General features: G+C 50.6%; 1 protein-coding gene across 4 annotated transcripts; it reads left to right on the top strand.

Annotated features, from left to right (window-relative positions):
- The first annotated feature begins 505 nt into the window (after window positions 1-505).
- On the top strand, window positions 506-15,088 carry LOC105187455 (blood vessel epicardial substance-B). 4 transcript variants are annotated; one of them, XM_025304805.1, is made up of 8 exons: window positions 506-819; window positions 2,387-2,763; window positions 10,752-11,096; window positions 11,444-11,841; window positions 12,371-12,377; window positions 12,480-12,792; window positions 13,148-13,416; window positions 14,473-15,088. In XM_025304805.1, exons 3-8 carry the CDS (start codon window positions 10,764-10,766, stop codon window positions 14,494-14,496), a joined length of 1,344 nt encoding a protein of 447 aa, XP_025160590.1. In that variant the 5' UTR covers window positions 506-819; window positions 2,387-2,763; window positions 10,752-10,763; the 3' UTR covers window positions 14,497-15,088. The 4 variants fall into 4 exon arrangements, with proteins under 4 accessions (XP_025160590.1, XP_011146566.1, XP_025160589.1 ...); XM_011148264.3 differs by having other exon boundaries at window positions 12,371-12,792; XM_025304804.1 differs by having other exon boundaries at window positions 11,495-11,841; window positions 12,371-12,792.
- The last annotated feature ends 1,683 nt before the right edge of the window (window positions 15,089-16,771 follow it).

The raw sequence follows: 16,771 nt of genomic DNA on the forward strand, positions 1-16,771 counted from the left end.
CAGAGGCGCGTCATCGTGCGGCGGTCGTGCGGAGCGTGCAACCTCCGCTGCACAGTTTCGCGCCCTCAGCAGGGTGGCTGAGAGCGAGAGGGCGAAGCGTACGCGCGCCAGAGACGATCGAGCGAGCGCGAGGGGGTTGAAAGCGGCCAAGGCGGCGGGAGGAGTGGGCGAGTGGGTGGCTAAGAGGGTGAGAAGCTCTCCGTGGGGTTGACGGGAGCAAGGCTGGCGTACTCTGTATGCGCGCATCGGCAAGGAGATTTCGCGCGGAGATGAGCGTACGGACGGTCGTCCTGCGTGCCTCGTCGTCGTCGTCGTCGTCGTCGTCGTCGTCGTCGTCGCCGCCGTCGTCGTCGTCGTCGTCGTCGTCGTCATTGTCGTCGTCGTCGTCGTCGCCGTCGCCGTCGTCGTCGTCGTCGTCGTCGTCGTCGTCGTCATTGTCGTCGTCGTCGCCGTCGTCGTCGTCGTCGTCGTCGTCGTCGCCGTCGCCGTCGTCGTCGCCGTCGCCGTCGCCGTCGCCGTCGCCGTCGCCGTCGCCGTCGCCGTCGTCGTCGTCGCCGTCGCCGTCGCCGCCGTTCTCCTCTTCCCGATGATGCCGTGTCCTGGGACTCGGACTCTGTGCGGCGAGCAGGAGGACGTTATCGTCATCGCCACCGCCAGCAGGACGAAGGACATGCCGTCGGTGTGAGGATCACTCCTCGCTCCTGGCGGCAGTGACCATGGCGCCTGTCCTGCTGTGTAAACAGTGTTCCGAAGGACACGACCCTTTTCCTGGGCCGACGTCGCCGCTGTGCCCTTGCTGACGAGTGGACTGAACATCCGGTGCGTTCAGATAGGTAGATGGATAGATGGGTAGATAGAGGGAGAGAAAGAGCGCGAGAGAGAGAGAGAGAGAGAGAGAGAATGTGTGTGTGTGTGCGTGTGCGCGCGCGTGTGTGTGTGTGCAAGAGAGGAAGAGAGAAAGAGAAAGAAAGAGAGCAAAGGATGCTGGAGAGGGTGTCGCGCGTGTTCGAGCGGCTCCGCGGAGCTATCAAGGGAGAGAGTGTTGACGGCGACGATCTCGCTGGTCAGGCAAGGCCTGTCGCTCCATAATCGGAGTTCACGGGGTCGCGGATGCGCGAGATGATGAGGGATGCGTGATTATTGTTATTGATTAGTGGCATGATGAAAGAACGTGCGTTTCGCACGTCGCGCGATTGTTGACTCGTTCGCTGGCTCGGCTGATCGCGAGAGAGAGAGAGAGAGAGAGAGAGAGAGAGAGAGAGAGAGTGAGAGAGAGAGAGAGAGAGAGAGAGAGAGAGAGAGAGGTAGAGGGAGACGAGAACCGACGATCGCGATCTGCCTCTGTCGCCTCGATTCTCACGGATTCGCAAACACGTCTCTCCTCCCTCCCCCTTTCCTCGGGTTCCCCCCCGCGGTGGTTAAAACATGTATCTCGTTTGAACGCCTTTGAACGAGCTCTGCGGAAAAGATGAGATGAGCAAGAGATGAGTAATGTATGATCGCTATTGATCCGGAATGAGAGCAAATTGTGCGTCCGCGGTGTGCGGTCGTTGATTCTCTCTCTCTCTCTCTCTCTCTCTCTCTCACTCTCTGCGGTTGCGAAAGAGAAACCGCCTCTTTATTTTGACCGTTTTAATTGTGCATATAAACGGGCTCGTGCAGATTCCTTCCGATTGGTCCGCAGCTGATGCAAGAACACCTGGCGTCCTGAACCACAGGATATATTCAAGGGGATAATCCGTGCCGAGGCGATTTAGTGACGGCGAGATGATGACAGTCTCGCTTAAGTCGACTGTCGTGTCGGCAATGATTAATCAGATCACGGATAAAACAGCTGATGAGACATGACTGTTGATGATGATGATGATGATGATGATGATGATGATAACGATGATGTTCGAAAGTGAGATCGTCTCGCCATGGAAGGACGATACTTTTTTCCGTCTCCAGAATAGAGGCGAGGATTCGAATTTAGGATTTCACTCGCACAGTCATCCGATATTGATAGTCCGTTAAAATTCTAAATCGAGCAAACGGCTGACTTGAATTTCCAAATCTGAAATGTAGGCGTTAATCGACGGAGAGAATTGCAATGTCCGAGTCTCTGGACATTATCGGCGTATCGACGAAGGTTAAAAATAGACTAATAAAATGCCACTTTTTCTCGCTTACTTGTACGACCCGTCTCCTAATTTTAGGTAATTTTAAATAATTAATAAATAATTATCACGCCCTCTCTCTCTCTCTCTCTCTCTCTCTCTCTCTCTCTCTCTTTCTCTCGTGTCACTTGGTCCGAATGTCGCGTCTCTCTCGATAGCCAAAAGGAAGAGGCGAACCCAAGGGAATTTTCAGAGGCTGATTTTTCACGGATCGTGTGATGTTTCAGGTTTCAAGCATACCGAGATCAAGACCCCCGCGGGGAGAGATCAGGAACGTTTCGTTAAAACGGGAAGAGAAACAAAAGAGAGAACGAAAGAGAACAAAAAGAGTAACGGGAGACTCGCCGTAAATTATTGTGACTCTGTAGTGATAAACACGTGATCGATCCGCACGATCCCTTCCTCACGTGGCGAGCACATCGAAGTCGAGAAAAGTGATCGGTTGCGATGGTGTCGCGTAAAGTGATGTTCGTTCGCGTCGCGAATCCCGACGAGGACAGAGGAAGCCGAGCGTCTTGGTGTTCGCTGCAGTCGACGCACACCCACAGTAGACTGAGGTGTATCATCCTACACTCCAAAAGACATATCGCTTATCCACCATAAGGTAAGGACGCGGAAGGCGTTGCCGCGTGAAAATCGAATGACCGATCGAATCACCTGGTCGCTACGTAAGCTCGAGAGATCGCCCGACTGCGTAACGTCTCTCGGGGACGAGCTGCGCGCGCGATGAAAGCGAGCACGTCTGTCGTACCGTTTTCGCGAGGTGTACGAACACGCTCGTGTGTGTTGCGGGGAATTAAATATTTCTCAAGCATCAAGATCGCTATCCCGCGTTGTAATCTCCCTAATCGGTCGCGTTCGTTGTCTCGATTAACAGGCGACGCGAAAGAGAAAAAAGAAATTAATTATGACATGCGACGTTAGAGTATTTACCTGTTGCACGTTCGTGCAAAGAGAGACGTCGAGACTTGCAAGTAACGAACCAGCGACGAACTTCGCCGACAACGATTCGCAACGATCTCCCACGTAAGGGCGAAGCGGGACCTTAACACTTTCCCGCCGTTAAAGGGGAACGAGAGGAAACGAGTTCAGAGAGGGAGGGACTCTTAACATCGGATCGTGCGATCGCGGGGCGCTCTCAAACGCGAACGATTTCATTTTTAATTACACGGACACGTGCGTTAATTCACGCCGCGGCCGATCAGTTCCGAATAATCGCAATTACGATTTATAATTCAACTCGTCGATTTATAGTTCAACTATGGATGCGCCAATTAGTTGCAGCCTTGTAGTTTTAACATCATACTGAGCTACGCGTTGTTAAAGCACCTACATATCTGTATTAAACTACGCGTTCCGCGGTGTAAAATTAGTCAGTGCGTGTCTGTGTCTGTGTGTGTGTGTGTGTGTGTGTGTGCGCGCGCGCGCGCGCGCATGCGACACATGTATGCGCTACACACGTAATAATACGTCTCCCCCCGAGTTGAGCGACATGCACAATACTCACATAGATCGGGACTCACGGCGGTTAGCCGGGTGTCGCGATATCCTTGACCCCGGCTGGCACAGGTGATTCTCGTCTCCCGATTTGGAACTCGGAATTTCGTGCCTCGGCGCGGCCGGCCAGGCGGAATTCACGAGTCGCCGCCGCCGCCGCCGCCGCCGACATGGTTCGCGACACGTGCGTCGCGGTGTGTAGCGGCCTTTACCCTAAAGAAGGGTTGCACGTAGCGCAGACCGCGTGGTTCCTGCCCGATGTCGAAAGGGTCGATAGCCCTCTCTCTTCTCTTCGCACGGCGCCCGCGCCGTCCCCACACTTTGCTCCGCTCCACTCCGCTCTGCTTTATATCGCGACCAGCGTACCGCTCTCGGCTGCAGGCTGTTTACTGGGAAGAAGCTGCTTCGTCAAATCGTCTTACAGCCCCTTACGACCCTCGAGCCTCATGTGGCCCGGGGGATTCGAGCACCTCCGCTGATGAGTTGTCGACGTGTTACTTGCGCGCGATCGACCACGCGGTATCGGATTTCCTCGAGTTTGTGGATTCTTCCGGCGCGCACCGCGTGTTTGTCTCTCTCTCTCTCTCTCTCTCTCTCTCTCTCTCTTTTTCTCGCTTTTTCTCGCTTCTTCTCTCTGTTTAGTTAGAGTCTGCCGCTTTGTGCGATAAGTAGCATTATACCGCGCAAGTTGGACGGAATTTTACTCCGCTCCACTGTGGTGGCAACTGAGTCTCACCGTTCGCCTAAGCGGTGACCCTTTAACCCCCTCGCAAGCCCTGCTTAGCGGAGCGCTCGTATTGTGGGTCACGATGTCGCGCTGTCCAAGTAGCGTTTAATACAATCGACTCCTGGTTCGGCGCAGCTCCGCACCGCAGATCGGCAGGCGAACTCGACCGTTCGTTTAATCCATTGACTCGCGGCGAACATGAGCGACATACCTCCGAAAGATGCACACAATAGCGAGAAGGGGTCTGAGGCGCGGGCACGAAAAGAGGACAACGCGCTGTCACATGCGATTCTCATTTTACTTATGAGGTAATCGCGCACGAGTCTCGAGCGGAGGTCGAGAAGTCGCGCGAAACTATTTACGTGCGATGGACTCGCGCACGACAAGCTTGTGACGGGGCAACAAGTGTTCCTCGGCCTCGTCTAGGCGCAAGTCCAACATGCTTCACAGCGAGGATCTCGACGGACATGACATCTCGACGGAGGCTGACAGGTTCTCATCCGCCCACGAGCCCTCCTGCGAATTACCGAGGTTCTTTTATCGTTAAACGCGAAACGCGGTAACGCGGTAAGCGCGTTCGTCTGCGGATCAACGACTCACCAAAGTCGGATAAACGCGGAAATTCGCGGAAGCGACGAGCCGATTTCTGCCCTCCCTGTCGCTCTCGACTCGATTCGACCATGGAGACCCGTTTCTCATGAAATGTCCCTTGTCCTATCGCGGATTAAAAATCAGGGTAAATATATGGAAAAGGGTACAACACCTCACCGACTTTTTTCATTTTGAAATATGTTATAAAGGATGAAACTCTGAGTGACTTCCCAATACAATTATATGGGAGTCGCTTATAGCTTCTGAGATATTTGACTCCCCCGCACCCCCTTCCCAAACAAATCCTCGCCTAAACTAACTTATTGTATCTTTATATATTTTTGGACATTGTTGAAACAAGTTCTCTTAAGATCTATCACCTGGCTCAACTTAACTTGTTATAATATCTGCGTATAATTAGGTGTTGTGGCCTTTAAGGAGATCTTTTCAACATCGCCCAACAATATATAAAGATGCAATAAGTTAGGTTAGGTTAGGATTTTTTTGGGAAGGAGGTGTGCGGTGGAGGGGCGGAACCCCTCTCCCGCTTATATGTACTGTTTCCTATATTTCTATGTATACACTATGTTTGGATTAACTGTTTGGATTGTACTGTAAATAACGTCAGCTTATGATATCTGCAATTTAACTCCAGGATAATCAAAATTCCAAAACTTTAAAATCAAATATCTCGGAAACTATAAGCGACCCCCATATAGTTGTATCAGGAAGTCACTCAGAATTTCATCCTTTATAACCAAATTATTTCCAAATGAAAAGAACCGATTAGGTGCACCCCTTTCTATATATTTACCTCTACTTCAAATATATTGTACTTCAACGTACAACGTATAAAACTTTAAAGTCAAATATCTCAGAAACTGTAAGCGACCCCCATATAATTGTATTAGGAAAAGTCACTCAGAATTTCATCCCTTATAACATATTTCAAAATGAAAAACATCGATGAGGTCTACCCTTTCCCATATATATATTTACCAAAATCAGTCTTGACGACAAAGACCAAGCGGAGCGAAAGAGGGAATGAGGAAAGAACGATAGACGACAGGCTGTTTGTCGTACCTATCGCCAACGGCGAGGGATGAAATAAATACACGGGGATGTACTGGGCGCGGATATTATCGCGGAAAGAGATCGCGGGGAACGCCGGTGATGCGCGGAAATAGGCAGGCCATCTCTCCACGAGGAGCATGGGAAATAATTCGGGTAATTTCATCGGCATAAATTGGATTGGCCGATCAAGCGCGGCCGGCAGGGAGACGTTGCGCGGCTGTCCGTTGTTTCCCGCAGCTTGTCGCTCGCCGTTTCGTAGGTGGGACTCGTGGAGGGAACCAAGGGCGAAGGGGGTGGCTCCGCCGGACTGTCCGCTGGTTAATCCAATTCGAAAGCTGTCCGACAAGCGGCCTCTGGGCCACCGTGGAAACGTGGAATCGCAAGCGACAGAACGTGTCCGGCCGTCTGATTCCAGGACGATCCGGAGCGCTGACGTGACGACCGCCGTCGTCGGTGTGCTTCAGTTATCTTTCTCGTTTGCATTTTTATTGCCGGATTTAGTGTTTCAAGACCTCCGTCGCCGGCGGAATTATTTTCCGACAGAGCGAAGGGAAGGGAGAGAGAGGGGGAGGGAGGAAGGGAGGGAGGGAGGGAGGGAGAGGAGGGCGATCGACCGTTTCCAATGAATCCTTTTCCCTATCCTTTCGCATCAATAAAAATACGTGTCCGTCGTCATTGTTTCGCCGTCTATGTTATTTATATCATTCATCGCTACATGCGACCCCGTGAAATATCGACAGTCGTGCGACACCGTCGTGCTCACAGTCGGGTATTTTTAATCCCCCGGGAATTTCCTGGCAATTAGCTAAAGTGAAACCGACATTTCCTATACCGCGAGCCGATATCTTCGAGGTCGGAACAAAGTGGCAAACGGAAGTAAAATCGCAAGGAAGCCTGTCGTCACGCGAGCCATATCTTGCCCGTCGACAAGATTATTTTCATATTTTCAGGAGACCTGATTTACATACAGACTCACGGCATGAGCGCGGTAAAACGGAGCGCGCTCGGCCTTTTCTGGCCTTTCCGCCAGGTGCTGTCGGTGCTACTGGTCGGTTTATTGGCTAACCAATTGCATGCGTTAATTGCAGCATCGGGCCAATTATCGCGATTTAAACCGAAAGCACAATCGGAAAGAATGACGCAGCGAGCGCTTAAATAAGGCTCAACATTATTATTATGTCCTTCGGGCGGGACCTGTAGTGACTGCGTTTCTAATTAAACGCGACCTGACCCTCTAAAACTTGGGCCATCAAAGGCCATTTATCTTTCTACCGAGTAATATGACACATTAGGGAGAGAGGGAGAGAGAGAGAGAGAGAGAGAGAGAGAGAGAGAGGAGGCGAGCATTATTATCCTACCGCGCTTAAATGAAATTTCAAATTGGAAATTTATTAACGCGCGTTCCCATTCGAGACAATCAAGATAAATGAGATAATCGTGCACGCTGTACGTAGATACGCCTGGATCGCGTGACCCCAACACCACCGTGTGTATTTACTCTCACACCCTCGAGAGCCCCGGCTGAAATTTTTCGGGCCGAAATTCCCCCTTGCGCGACCACCACAACTTGACCCCTCCTGGGATCTCGCGATCTCTCGCGGTGCCTCCGGCGGCGAAAATTCGACGCGCGTCTTAATCGCGCAAGCTGCACCCGGTTGCAGCACGGCGGTAGAGTCCTCGCGTAAATCACCACACCCTGTTATGATGTCACGTGATTTACCCTGACCCAGCCGAGCCCACAGAACTCGCGAATAGGTCTTCTGGGGGCGATAGTGAGCACGACCAGTCACGAAAGCTCTCACCGCTTTCGTGCTTAATTAGCATACGAGCTAAGTCGATACAGAGGCACGATGACCTTCAAACTTTTCGGCCGCCCGTAAGAAGCATCTTCGGCCAACTCGTTCGTTCCGAATTCGCGGCAGATTGCCGCGCTTGCCACGTCACACCGATGGGATCGATCGATCGATCGGTACGTGCAAGAATAAATCGATCGCGATAACGCGTTGCGCTGTACGTCGAAGATAAATGTTCAGGATGCAAAGAAAATCAGAACGTGCGATTCTCTATCGCTTGATCGCTTGGCTGAGTGTCCGAAGATGAATAAGTTTGTTCGCCGCGGTTACTTATGATATCAATACCAAATTCCACGAACGGCGGAAATTTTCACGGTGCTTCTCGCATGCTTAGCAAACACATATTTGCGGAGTACGTCATGCGGGGATATGCATGTACAACACGCGCACACACACACACGTGCATGCGGCGCATTACGAGAAAATGGCGAAATCTGTAGTTGAAATCTCGCTCGTAAAGCCGATTATCTGGCTACTTCGCGTTTCCTTTCGCGGGGAATAGCTCACGTCACGAGATTAAGCAAAAGGATATCAAGATAGGATCAAACTTGTATCGCGGCGTGGTCTAAGCCGCGAATTAGGATTTGCATACGAAACGCACGCGTTGCCCTTGCCGAGGCGGAGGAGACGTTAACTCTCTCTCGTGATCGCGCGAACTCGCGAGAGATCGGTTTATATACGTTAAGGAGTTTTCCGCGCGCGCGAAAGAGAGTAAGTGTATCGAGGGTGGATCGAGCGTGAACGGTCATCCGACTCGTTTCAGGTAAAATTAGTCTCTGGATTTGGGACGCTTAATACAATCTGAGCGCGGTATATATCGCGGTGTATGTGTGTGTGTGCGTTTTACGTTATTTAAATTCTACGCCCGACCGTCTCGTACTCGTATTCGTATTCGGAGAATCGCGGCCATCAATTTGTGACTCCTTCATGCGAAAATAACCATTTCTCGTTACTTCTCGCGAAACTTGGCGCGGAGAAACTACATTTATATCCGCAGGCGATATTCTTTCGCAAGAAAAGCCGCGAGATATTCAATTAAATATCGCGTTTCTGTCGGAATATAAATTTTCGAGCAGCTCGGCCTAGCCGGAACCTCGGAATATCCGTGTCCTGGCGGCCTCCCTCGATCCCCCTAGGATCCGGTGTTACTCCTATTGTGCGCGACTGTTGAATCGGCCCGGAAAGAATGCCCTAACGAATTTCCGGCGAGTCGACGTAGTTTTGTTAGGCGAGCGAGCGCGCGCGACATCGGCCCCGCCGCCGGCCACCTCGGACGGAAATATCGAAAATCGAATGATGATATTGAATCATTCCGAGGATTCGCTTATTGGCGCTTGCTGTGCCAGCGGAAAAGACTAAATGATATTTCTGGCATGTCCGCCTGGTCGCTCGCGGAGCTCGCACGAGCGTCGGTGACGCGAGTGCGCCTTGCAATAAAAGATAATGGACATTTTCCTCCGTAATTTTATTCCCTCTATTTATTCCAACCGGATTGCGCGAGCCGTTGATTTTCCTATCGAACCCCAGCTGATTCCGAGCCAATGAGGCGTTTCTTCGCCGAATAATGAAGAATGTCGCGTCTCTCTCTCTCTCTCTCTCTCTCTCTCCCCCTCTCTCTTTCTCTCTTGCTACTTAATATACGAGAGAGATATTCATGGCTGTTCACGGCGATTCGTCTCAGTGTTTTCGCGTATCGTCAGTTAGCCGGTTTCTTCTAATTGCGCGCAACGACGACGTCCGTTGATTCTCTCGGGGCCATCCGCGGAAGTTATCGCGACGCAAATTGTTAGTTATTACTAATACAGTGCATGTACAGCTAAGAAATCATGTGAAATCGTTGGATCGAAGCGACGGTGACGACAAGAAACGAGCGAAATGGGCTTTATGTGTAACTCGGCGTGTGGTTTCGGGATGTAAGTTACAGAGACGTGTTTTGCGCATGAGAAGCATCCCTAAAAGCCCGCCACCGGGAGGTTTTGTTCAGTTTCGGCGCTCCGCTCTCGGGGGAGGGGGGCAGGGGGGTTGCGCTTGTGCGGTTTCGGGGCGTAATGTACAGTCGCCCCTAAGTATTCAACCCTAAGGCAGATAAGATCGACTACCCTGAGCGATGACGTGGGCCGATCTTAACTGCATGCTATTTCGAGATTTTCGCCGCTCGGTCAGAAAATATCCCGCGAAATCTTCGGCCCGACGAAACGAAACGTTAAAGTCACGCAGCCCTTCTCGCCGCGACCTCGAAGATAATAAAGCTTAGATATTGCATCCTGAATCACGAAGAGCCGCCGAATCGATATTCCACGCTAATCGCCGTCATTTTCGGGATTCATCGCGAATCTGACAGCCAGTGCTTAAATGTAATTTCGATAAATTAGAGGGCCGAGGGTATACATATATATATATATATATATATATATATATATACGGCGCTTCGATACCAAAGGTCAGCCCGACGACGTATTGGGAACGTCGCCGGATATCGAAAAATTGTTCGAAAGAAGGTAATCTCTCTTTTCTCTCTCTCTCTCTCTCTCTCTCTCTTCTTTCTTCTCGCTTTCGCTCAAAATGCAGCGTCTTAATTGGCTGCCAATGTCCATCCGACAAAGATGTCGGATATCTGGTCGAAGACGAATAATTTTCCGCGGTGCTAATCGGCGGAGATTCCTTCCGTTAAATTACGTTCGTATTTCGATATTCACTGACTGGTTCTCTTATTTCCTAAGCTCACCACTTACTCTTCTTCTCTTTTTCTCTTTCTCCTCATTTTATTGCGCAACGATACCCGTGCAATGACGTGCTTCGCGGGGAATCTCGAGGATTTTAGGAAAATTAATGCTCGACGCTCGCTTGCAGGGGTCAAAGGTGATGGCACGTTACACGCGCCCTCGACGAAGAATGGCGAACACGACCGACTCATCCGCGACAACCGGCGACAGCCTTCTCTCGTCCTCGACGACGGCGCCGTTCACCGCCCCGTCGACATCGGCGAGCTACTCGAGCGAGGGCTACACCTTCAACTACAGCGGTCTGCCCAGCCTCGGCGGCTACTCGCTGGACGACCTCAACTACACGGAATTGTGGGTAGACGTCTGGAACGGCACCGAGGTCAACAACGTCACCGAGAGACTGAATACGACGGTACTCATACCGGACGGCTACTGCGACGAGTGGGAGGCCGCGCAGCACAAGCTCTTCCAGGTGAACCTTCACCCTTGAGTCCTTCGCGCTCGAGGATTCTTCTCCGCGCGAAACTTTTAGATTCATGCTGTCGTCTCTCTCTTTCTCTCTCTCTCTCTCTCTCTCTCTCTCTCTCTCTCTCTCCCTCTCTCATCCGTCGCTTGATTAAATCGGTTCCCTGAATTTTTCTCTCGAATAAATTACGAGAGCACGGTATCTCTGTCTCAGTTCGAGCGCGACCCTCCCGGTTACGATAGAGTCCCGAGGACACCGATAGTCCCTATCGTGCTCGAGCGGGAAACGCGGAAGCCGACGAGCGTTCTCCACGTTAGGACCGATAGATTCATTCGTCGCGTTGTTAATTTCAGGCGGCGAATATATTTTTTGCGTTTGCATTTCTGGTGCCGCGCTGGTTCAAGATTTCCATCTTGGCTCTTCGCACATGTCTCACGGTGGGCTTCATGCTGGCGGCTCTTTGGGCCGGGATCACTATATGCGCCCTGGACGCCATGCTGTGGTGCTTGACCCTCGGTCTGCTTAACGGCATACATTCGCTGATACTAGCCTGCCGATTCTTGCCGCCTGCTCTCAGCCCCGAGCTAGCCGAGCTGTATATGAAGCTCTTTAAGCCGTATAAGGTCAGCAAGAAGCACTTCCAGGAGCTGGCGAAGGAAGCGAGGATATACAAGCTGGATCCCGGACAGACTTATGCGACGGAAGGAGTCACGGCGGCAGATGAGAGGCTGTCTATCCTTTTACGTGGGAGGTGAGCATCTTTCCGCGTTTTAATTACAACTTTTCTCTCCGAGACAAAAGTATCTCCTTCATCGGGGAGGAGAGCTGGTCTCCTTCTAATTGAAACTGGATTAATATAGAGAGCTATGAATCCTTCCGTCTCTTATTCTTGATCGCTTTCGCGGGCGAAGATTAATATCGGCGAGTGTACGATCCCGGAATTTCTTTCATCTCGACGCTCGTCGGGATCGTATTCTCTCTCTCTCTCTCTCTCTCTCTCTCTCTCTCTCTCTCTCTCTCGTTGAATTGGCGATCTTTTCATCGGCTGCGCCTATCTGTTATCTCACTCGAGTTCATTCAAGAGAGAGAGAGAGAGAGAGAGAGAGAGAGAGAGAGAGGGAGAGAGAGAGAGCGAGAGAGAGAGAGAGAGAGAGAGAGAGAGAGAGAGAGAGAGAGAGAGAGAGAGTTTCCATCCGACGTCCTCTCTTTGTCAAGACGCAGGCGAGTCGCGCCGGTCGCGCAGCGCAGTTTCAGTTTCTGAGTCCTCCTCTCGGTTGCAGACTGAAGGTAACTTGCGACGGGACCCACTTGCACTATATCAGAGCTTACCAATTCGTCGACTCACCCGAATGGGAGGCCATGCACGAAAACATCGACGACGTCTTCCAGGTGACGATACGGGCCGAGGAATACAGCACGTACATCTGTTGGACGAGGCTCAAGTTGCAAAGGGTGCTCCGGCACAGGCCTCTGCTCAAGGTTCTCCTCAACACCCTCATCGGTAAGGACATTACGTCCAAGTTGTACGCCCTTAACGAGCAGCTCGCTGGTGTTGCGACCGCCGGTGAGAACGCCACGTCGCATCCTTACAGGGGAGTCTCGAGAAGCATCAGCGTCGACGCTGTTAACACCGAAGTCGCCGGAAGGGTTCGATCGACGACCTGGAAGGCGCAGAGGCGGTACAGCAACTCGCGTAGCGACAGTAAGTCCGTGTCCGAGCCTTCTTCTCTTGCGAGCCGAGCGGTGTCGAGCGTGTCTTCGTGAATACCACGTGAGAACGCGACGCGGTCGCTTCACTTCTTTCCTCCTTTTCGTATATAGACTCTTTTCCGCTACTTCCGCCGTCGACTCTTGGCCGAGATCGCAACGTAACACTTCGCTCGTTCCGTCGTGGCGGTTTTGCCGTGGCGAAAGGTCTTCGGTCTCGATCGGCTTACGTAACCGGTCGCTCCGACGACACGAAGCGCGACGACACTTAGCTATAGACGCTCAAGACCTTTAAAGGCTAACCGAGTCGTACAGGATGGTTAGGTCGTACGTGATTTCTCTGTCCCCAGGGAATATCCCGTCCCGGTACTCGAATCAGTACTGGGCGCCGGTGGTGGCGAATCACTTCCCGTCGACCTCGCCGTTCATTCAGGGCCGGGATCTCGTCGGCTACTCGTTACTGCCGCAGGGTGTCCAATTCTCGCCACCTCCGCGAGCACCCTTGCTGTCCCATCCTCCGTTGGCGCGGCAGCGAAGCGGGGGTGCTGGTGGCGACTACACCCTGCTACCTCAGACACCGAAGCTCGAGAGGAAGCGATCGAAAAAAGCGGCCCGAGAGGTGGGTTTATCTTGTTCTCGATACGAGGTTACGAGGTACTGATCGTTTTATCATACACACACACACACACACACACACGAGCTCGTGAGCACGATGGAATCTCCAGCATCGCGGAGACCGTCCTTAACCTCATCCCCAGCGAACCTCGCGTCAGCGCGCACGCGACGGCGATCATCTCCCGCCCCATGTCCACGCAAATCAGTCTCAAAAGTCAGTCTGCTTTACGCTTTTCCCGCCGAAAAATACCGCCGCCGCCGCCGCCGCCGCCGCCGCCGACGACGACGATCGAGTCGTCGAGTAAAGCGAGCTGCGAGGCACTCGAAGGTAAACCGCTCGCGGAAACGCCTACGGAGACGACGCGAAATCTCTCCTCGTCGTACTTTTCTCGCTCTTCCCCTTGGCATTTAACGAAGCGACGTGGGCTTTTTTTACGTTGCAAGCTTCCAGCAGCAGTTTCGTTAGGCTGCTACGTGCAGCAATCTTACTGTATGCGCCGCGACATGTCTGGGGATTATTTAAACATAACATCGCGCATGTTGACACACCGCGTCGCTCGCTCTGACGACGGACAGAGAATACGGCTTCGCCGGCCATGTCATTAACGCTTCCTCTTCAAACAATCGAAATGTACGCTTACATCGCCGTTACAAGGGGGGGGGGGGAGGGGTCGGAGCCGTGCCGATAGTCGTCCGAGCGCACTTCATTTGTCGGCGTATACGTGTATCAAGAGAAGCCATATTTGCCGACTTACCCTTAACGAGCGCGCTGGAATTGTTTAGTGCGATTAAATGCGCCATCGGCGGCGTTCCGGAGGGACGTAATTACAGTTTCCGCGTGTCAATCTTGACATTCTAATTAAATTTATGTGCTTGGCCCTATTTCCGAGGTCGCTCGATCAAACAACACTGCCCGGCAAAGTCGCTGCTTACGCACATTTCATCATCTTCTCGCTTCTTCTGCCTTCTCTCTTTATCGCTTCCTCCTTTCTTTTTCTTTTATTCAACTTTACTGTTGGGCACGAGTTGGGCTGTTCGATTCGCGAAATGCTCGTTTCAGGTGACTTTCGAGACTCCGGTATGACGCTCACTCGACGGGGAAGGCCCTGCCAGCGTGCCTCTACTCTCACTATCGCCGCAGCGCTCTGCCTAGCCCCGTCGTGGTCTCGTCATTCTGATGCACGCGGCAAAACTCACCCTGTGAACTTCGATGCGATATCAACGAATGGCCTACTCTGTCGAACGCGATCGAATGGCAGCGAGGTATCTCGTGTAGCGAGACAAACATCCCTCTCGCGGGGTGTCGCGATCACCGCGGGAGCGCCGGACGAAACGAGAGGCGAAGTCGTCGTAGGGTGCAGTTTCGATGTGTGCGATTGATTTTTCATATCCTGCAAGTGCCACGCCTTACACACAGACACGCACGCCCGTGTGAAATCGAACGCGATGGCGATCGTGAGAAATCGATCCCGACGTCCATCGACCGTAGGGGCATCCGTCGGAGTTCCGGAGCCGGACCGAAAGGAGAGCCGAGTTTTCGGGAAGAACCGAACGAATCGTTCTCATGACTCAACAGTGAGAAGTGGAAATTACGAGATAAAGTAGACGGGAGGCCGCGAACGAGAAAGACTAAATATAAATATATTGCATACACAGAGAGAACGATTTTGTTGAATCTAACAAATGCTTATTTGGAATCGTCGGAATAAATTTTTTGATTTCTTGATCGAACGAAATTTTGTTTGACGCAACAAAAACATTTCGTTGGAACTAAGCTGCAACAAAATATTTTTGTTGCGTCAAACAAAACTTCGTTCGAACAATCGGAAAATTTATTTGGACTATTCCAAATAAGCATTTGTTAAATTCAACTTAATCGTTCTCTCTGTGTACTATTGACGAGAGAGAGAGAGAGAGAGAGAGAGAGAGAGAGAGAGAGAGAGAGAGAGAGAGAGAGAGAGAGAGAGAGAGAGAGAGAGAGAGAGGGAGAGGGAGAGGGAGAGGGAGAGAGAGAGAGAGAGAGAAGAGAGAGAGAAGAGAGAGAGAGAGAGAGAGAGAGAGTCGCCTCTGCGTACACCTTTACATCGACTGTGATTATAACAAATATATTTGTTAAGTCTTTCAGAGAAACACTGATTATATACATTATACCAAGAGACACGTGCGTAAATTAGCCACTGCGGTAATCACACGCATATCCTACGCTCGCGCGAGTTAAGGTGTCCTCCGTGAGTTTGCAGTTTCGTTCAACAATGACCCCCGGTTTTATCTGTCTGCCTCAGTTTTTCAGCTCAGCCGATTCGCGGATACATTATGTTTTTCATACGTATATATATTTTCTCATGTTTTTTTTCTTTTTCTCAAGTATTGAGTGTCGTTCATCAAATCTGCAAATTTCTCGTTCCCGTGTTGCCTCGACACAATTTTGTGACAGCGCGTCACATCGTTAACGAAGGACATCTGAACAGCGCGATTTGGCCGGGATCGTTGCATAACATTAGTGCATAAAATGCGCATTCACGATAAATGTGATACGTCGAGAATACACGCAGCAGTTTCTACCCGAACCGGCAGAGAAAATATATATTGCATTTGCACTCCCTTAATCAAATAGAGAACACATTAAGCGAATAAACGGAAACGAAACGAGGACGTAAACGAAAGACGAGCTGAATAATTCAGGCGTAAACAATAAGTGCTTCGTTAAAAAGAAAAAAAAAAAAAACATGTAATAAAGTGCTTCGAAAAAAAGTAGTTGATCGCGAGACACCAATTAAAGCAAAGTTTAATTATTCACGCAAATTAAAAGGAAAAAAAAAAATTTAACATGCGTCGCGCGTAAAATAGACACGTAGAAAAAAAAACATGTGTGTTTGTATGTTTCTATGTTTATATAATCGCCGCGTGTGAGAGCGAGACCGTAGAAGATCAACAAAGACGCACAAACGATTAAAACAAAACACGTGAGAAAGATTTAAAAAAGGAAAAAAAAAAATTAAATGGCTGCGTAGTGGCGAGTGTAAATGTTATAAGTGCAAAAGTGGCCGTAGAATATTGTAAAAGTTACAACACGGGAGAATGTGTGAGATTTGGAGAGGCGCACGTCGGAAAAGATCGCGTCGTCGCGTTTTCAGACACTTCATTTCTGACTTTACTTTGGTCAAATCGGACAAGACTGTTGCGATATTTCATCATTATGTGTATGTGTAGTAGTTGCTTTTATAAAACGAAGTAGACATAAAGAAAAATATATACATATATACATATTCAGTAGTCAAAATATAGCAACTTTTTATATTTATAACGATCGAGATTTTTTAACGAATTATGTTGTGACCAGCCGTCACTGGTTGTTGTTG

Source organism: Harpegnathos saltator, unplaced genomic scaffold (genome assembly GCF_003227715.2).
Source record: "Harpegnathos saltator strain DR-91 unplaced genomic scaffold, Hsal_v8.6 scaffold650, whole genome shotgun sequence".
Taxonomy (NCBI): domain Eukaryota; kingdom Metazoa; phylum Arthropoda; class Insecta; order Hymenoptera; family Formicidae; genus Harpegnathos; species Harpegnathos saltator.

Coding starts and splice junctions, on each gene's coding strand:
- LOC105187455 (XM_011148264.3), top strand. CDS start 10,764: ATGGCACGTTACACGCGCCCTCGACGAAGAATGGCGAACACGACCGAC. Junction 11,097..11,443: donor CGCAGCACAAGCTCTTCCAG/GTGAACCTTCAC, acceptor TGTTAATTTCAG/GCGGCGAATATATTTTTTGC. Junction 13,417..14,472: donor CGAAAAAAGCGGCCCGAGAG/GTGGGTTTATCT, acceptor TGCTCGTTTCAG/GTGACTTTCGAGACTCCGGT.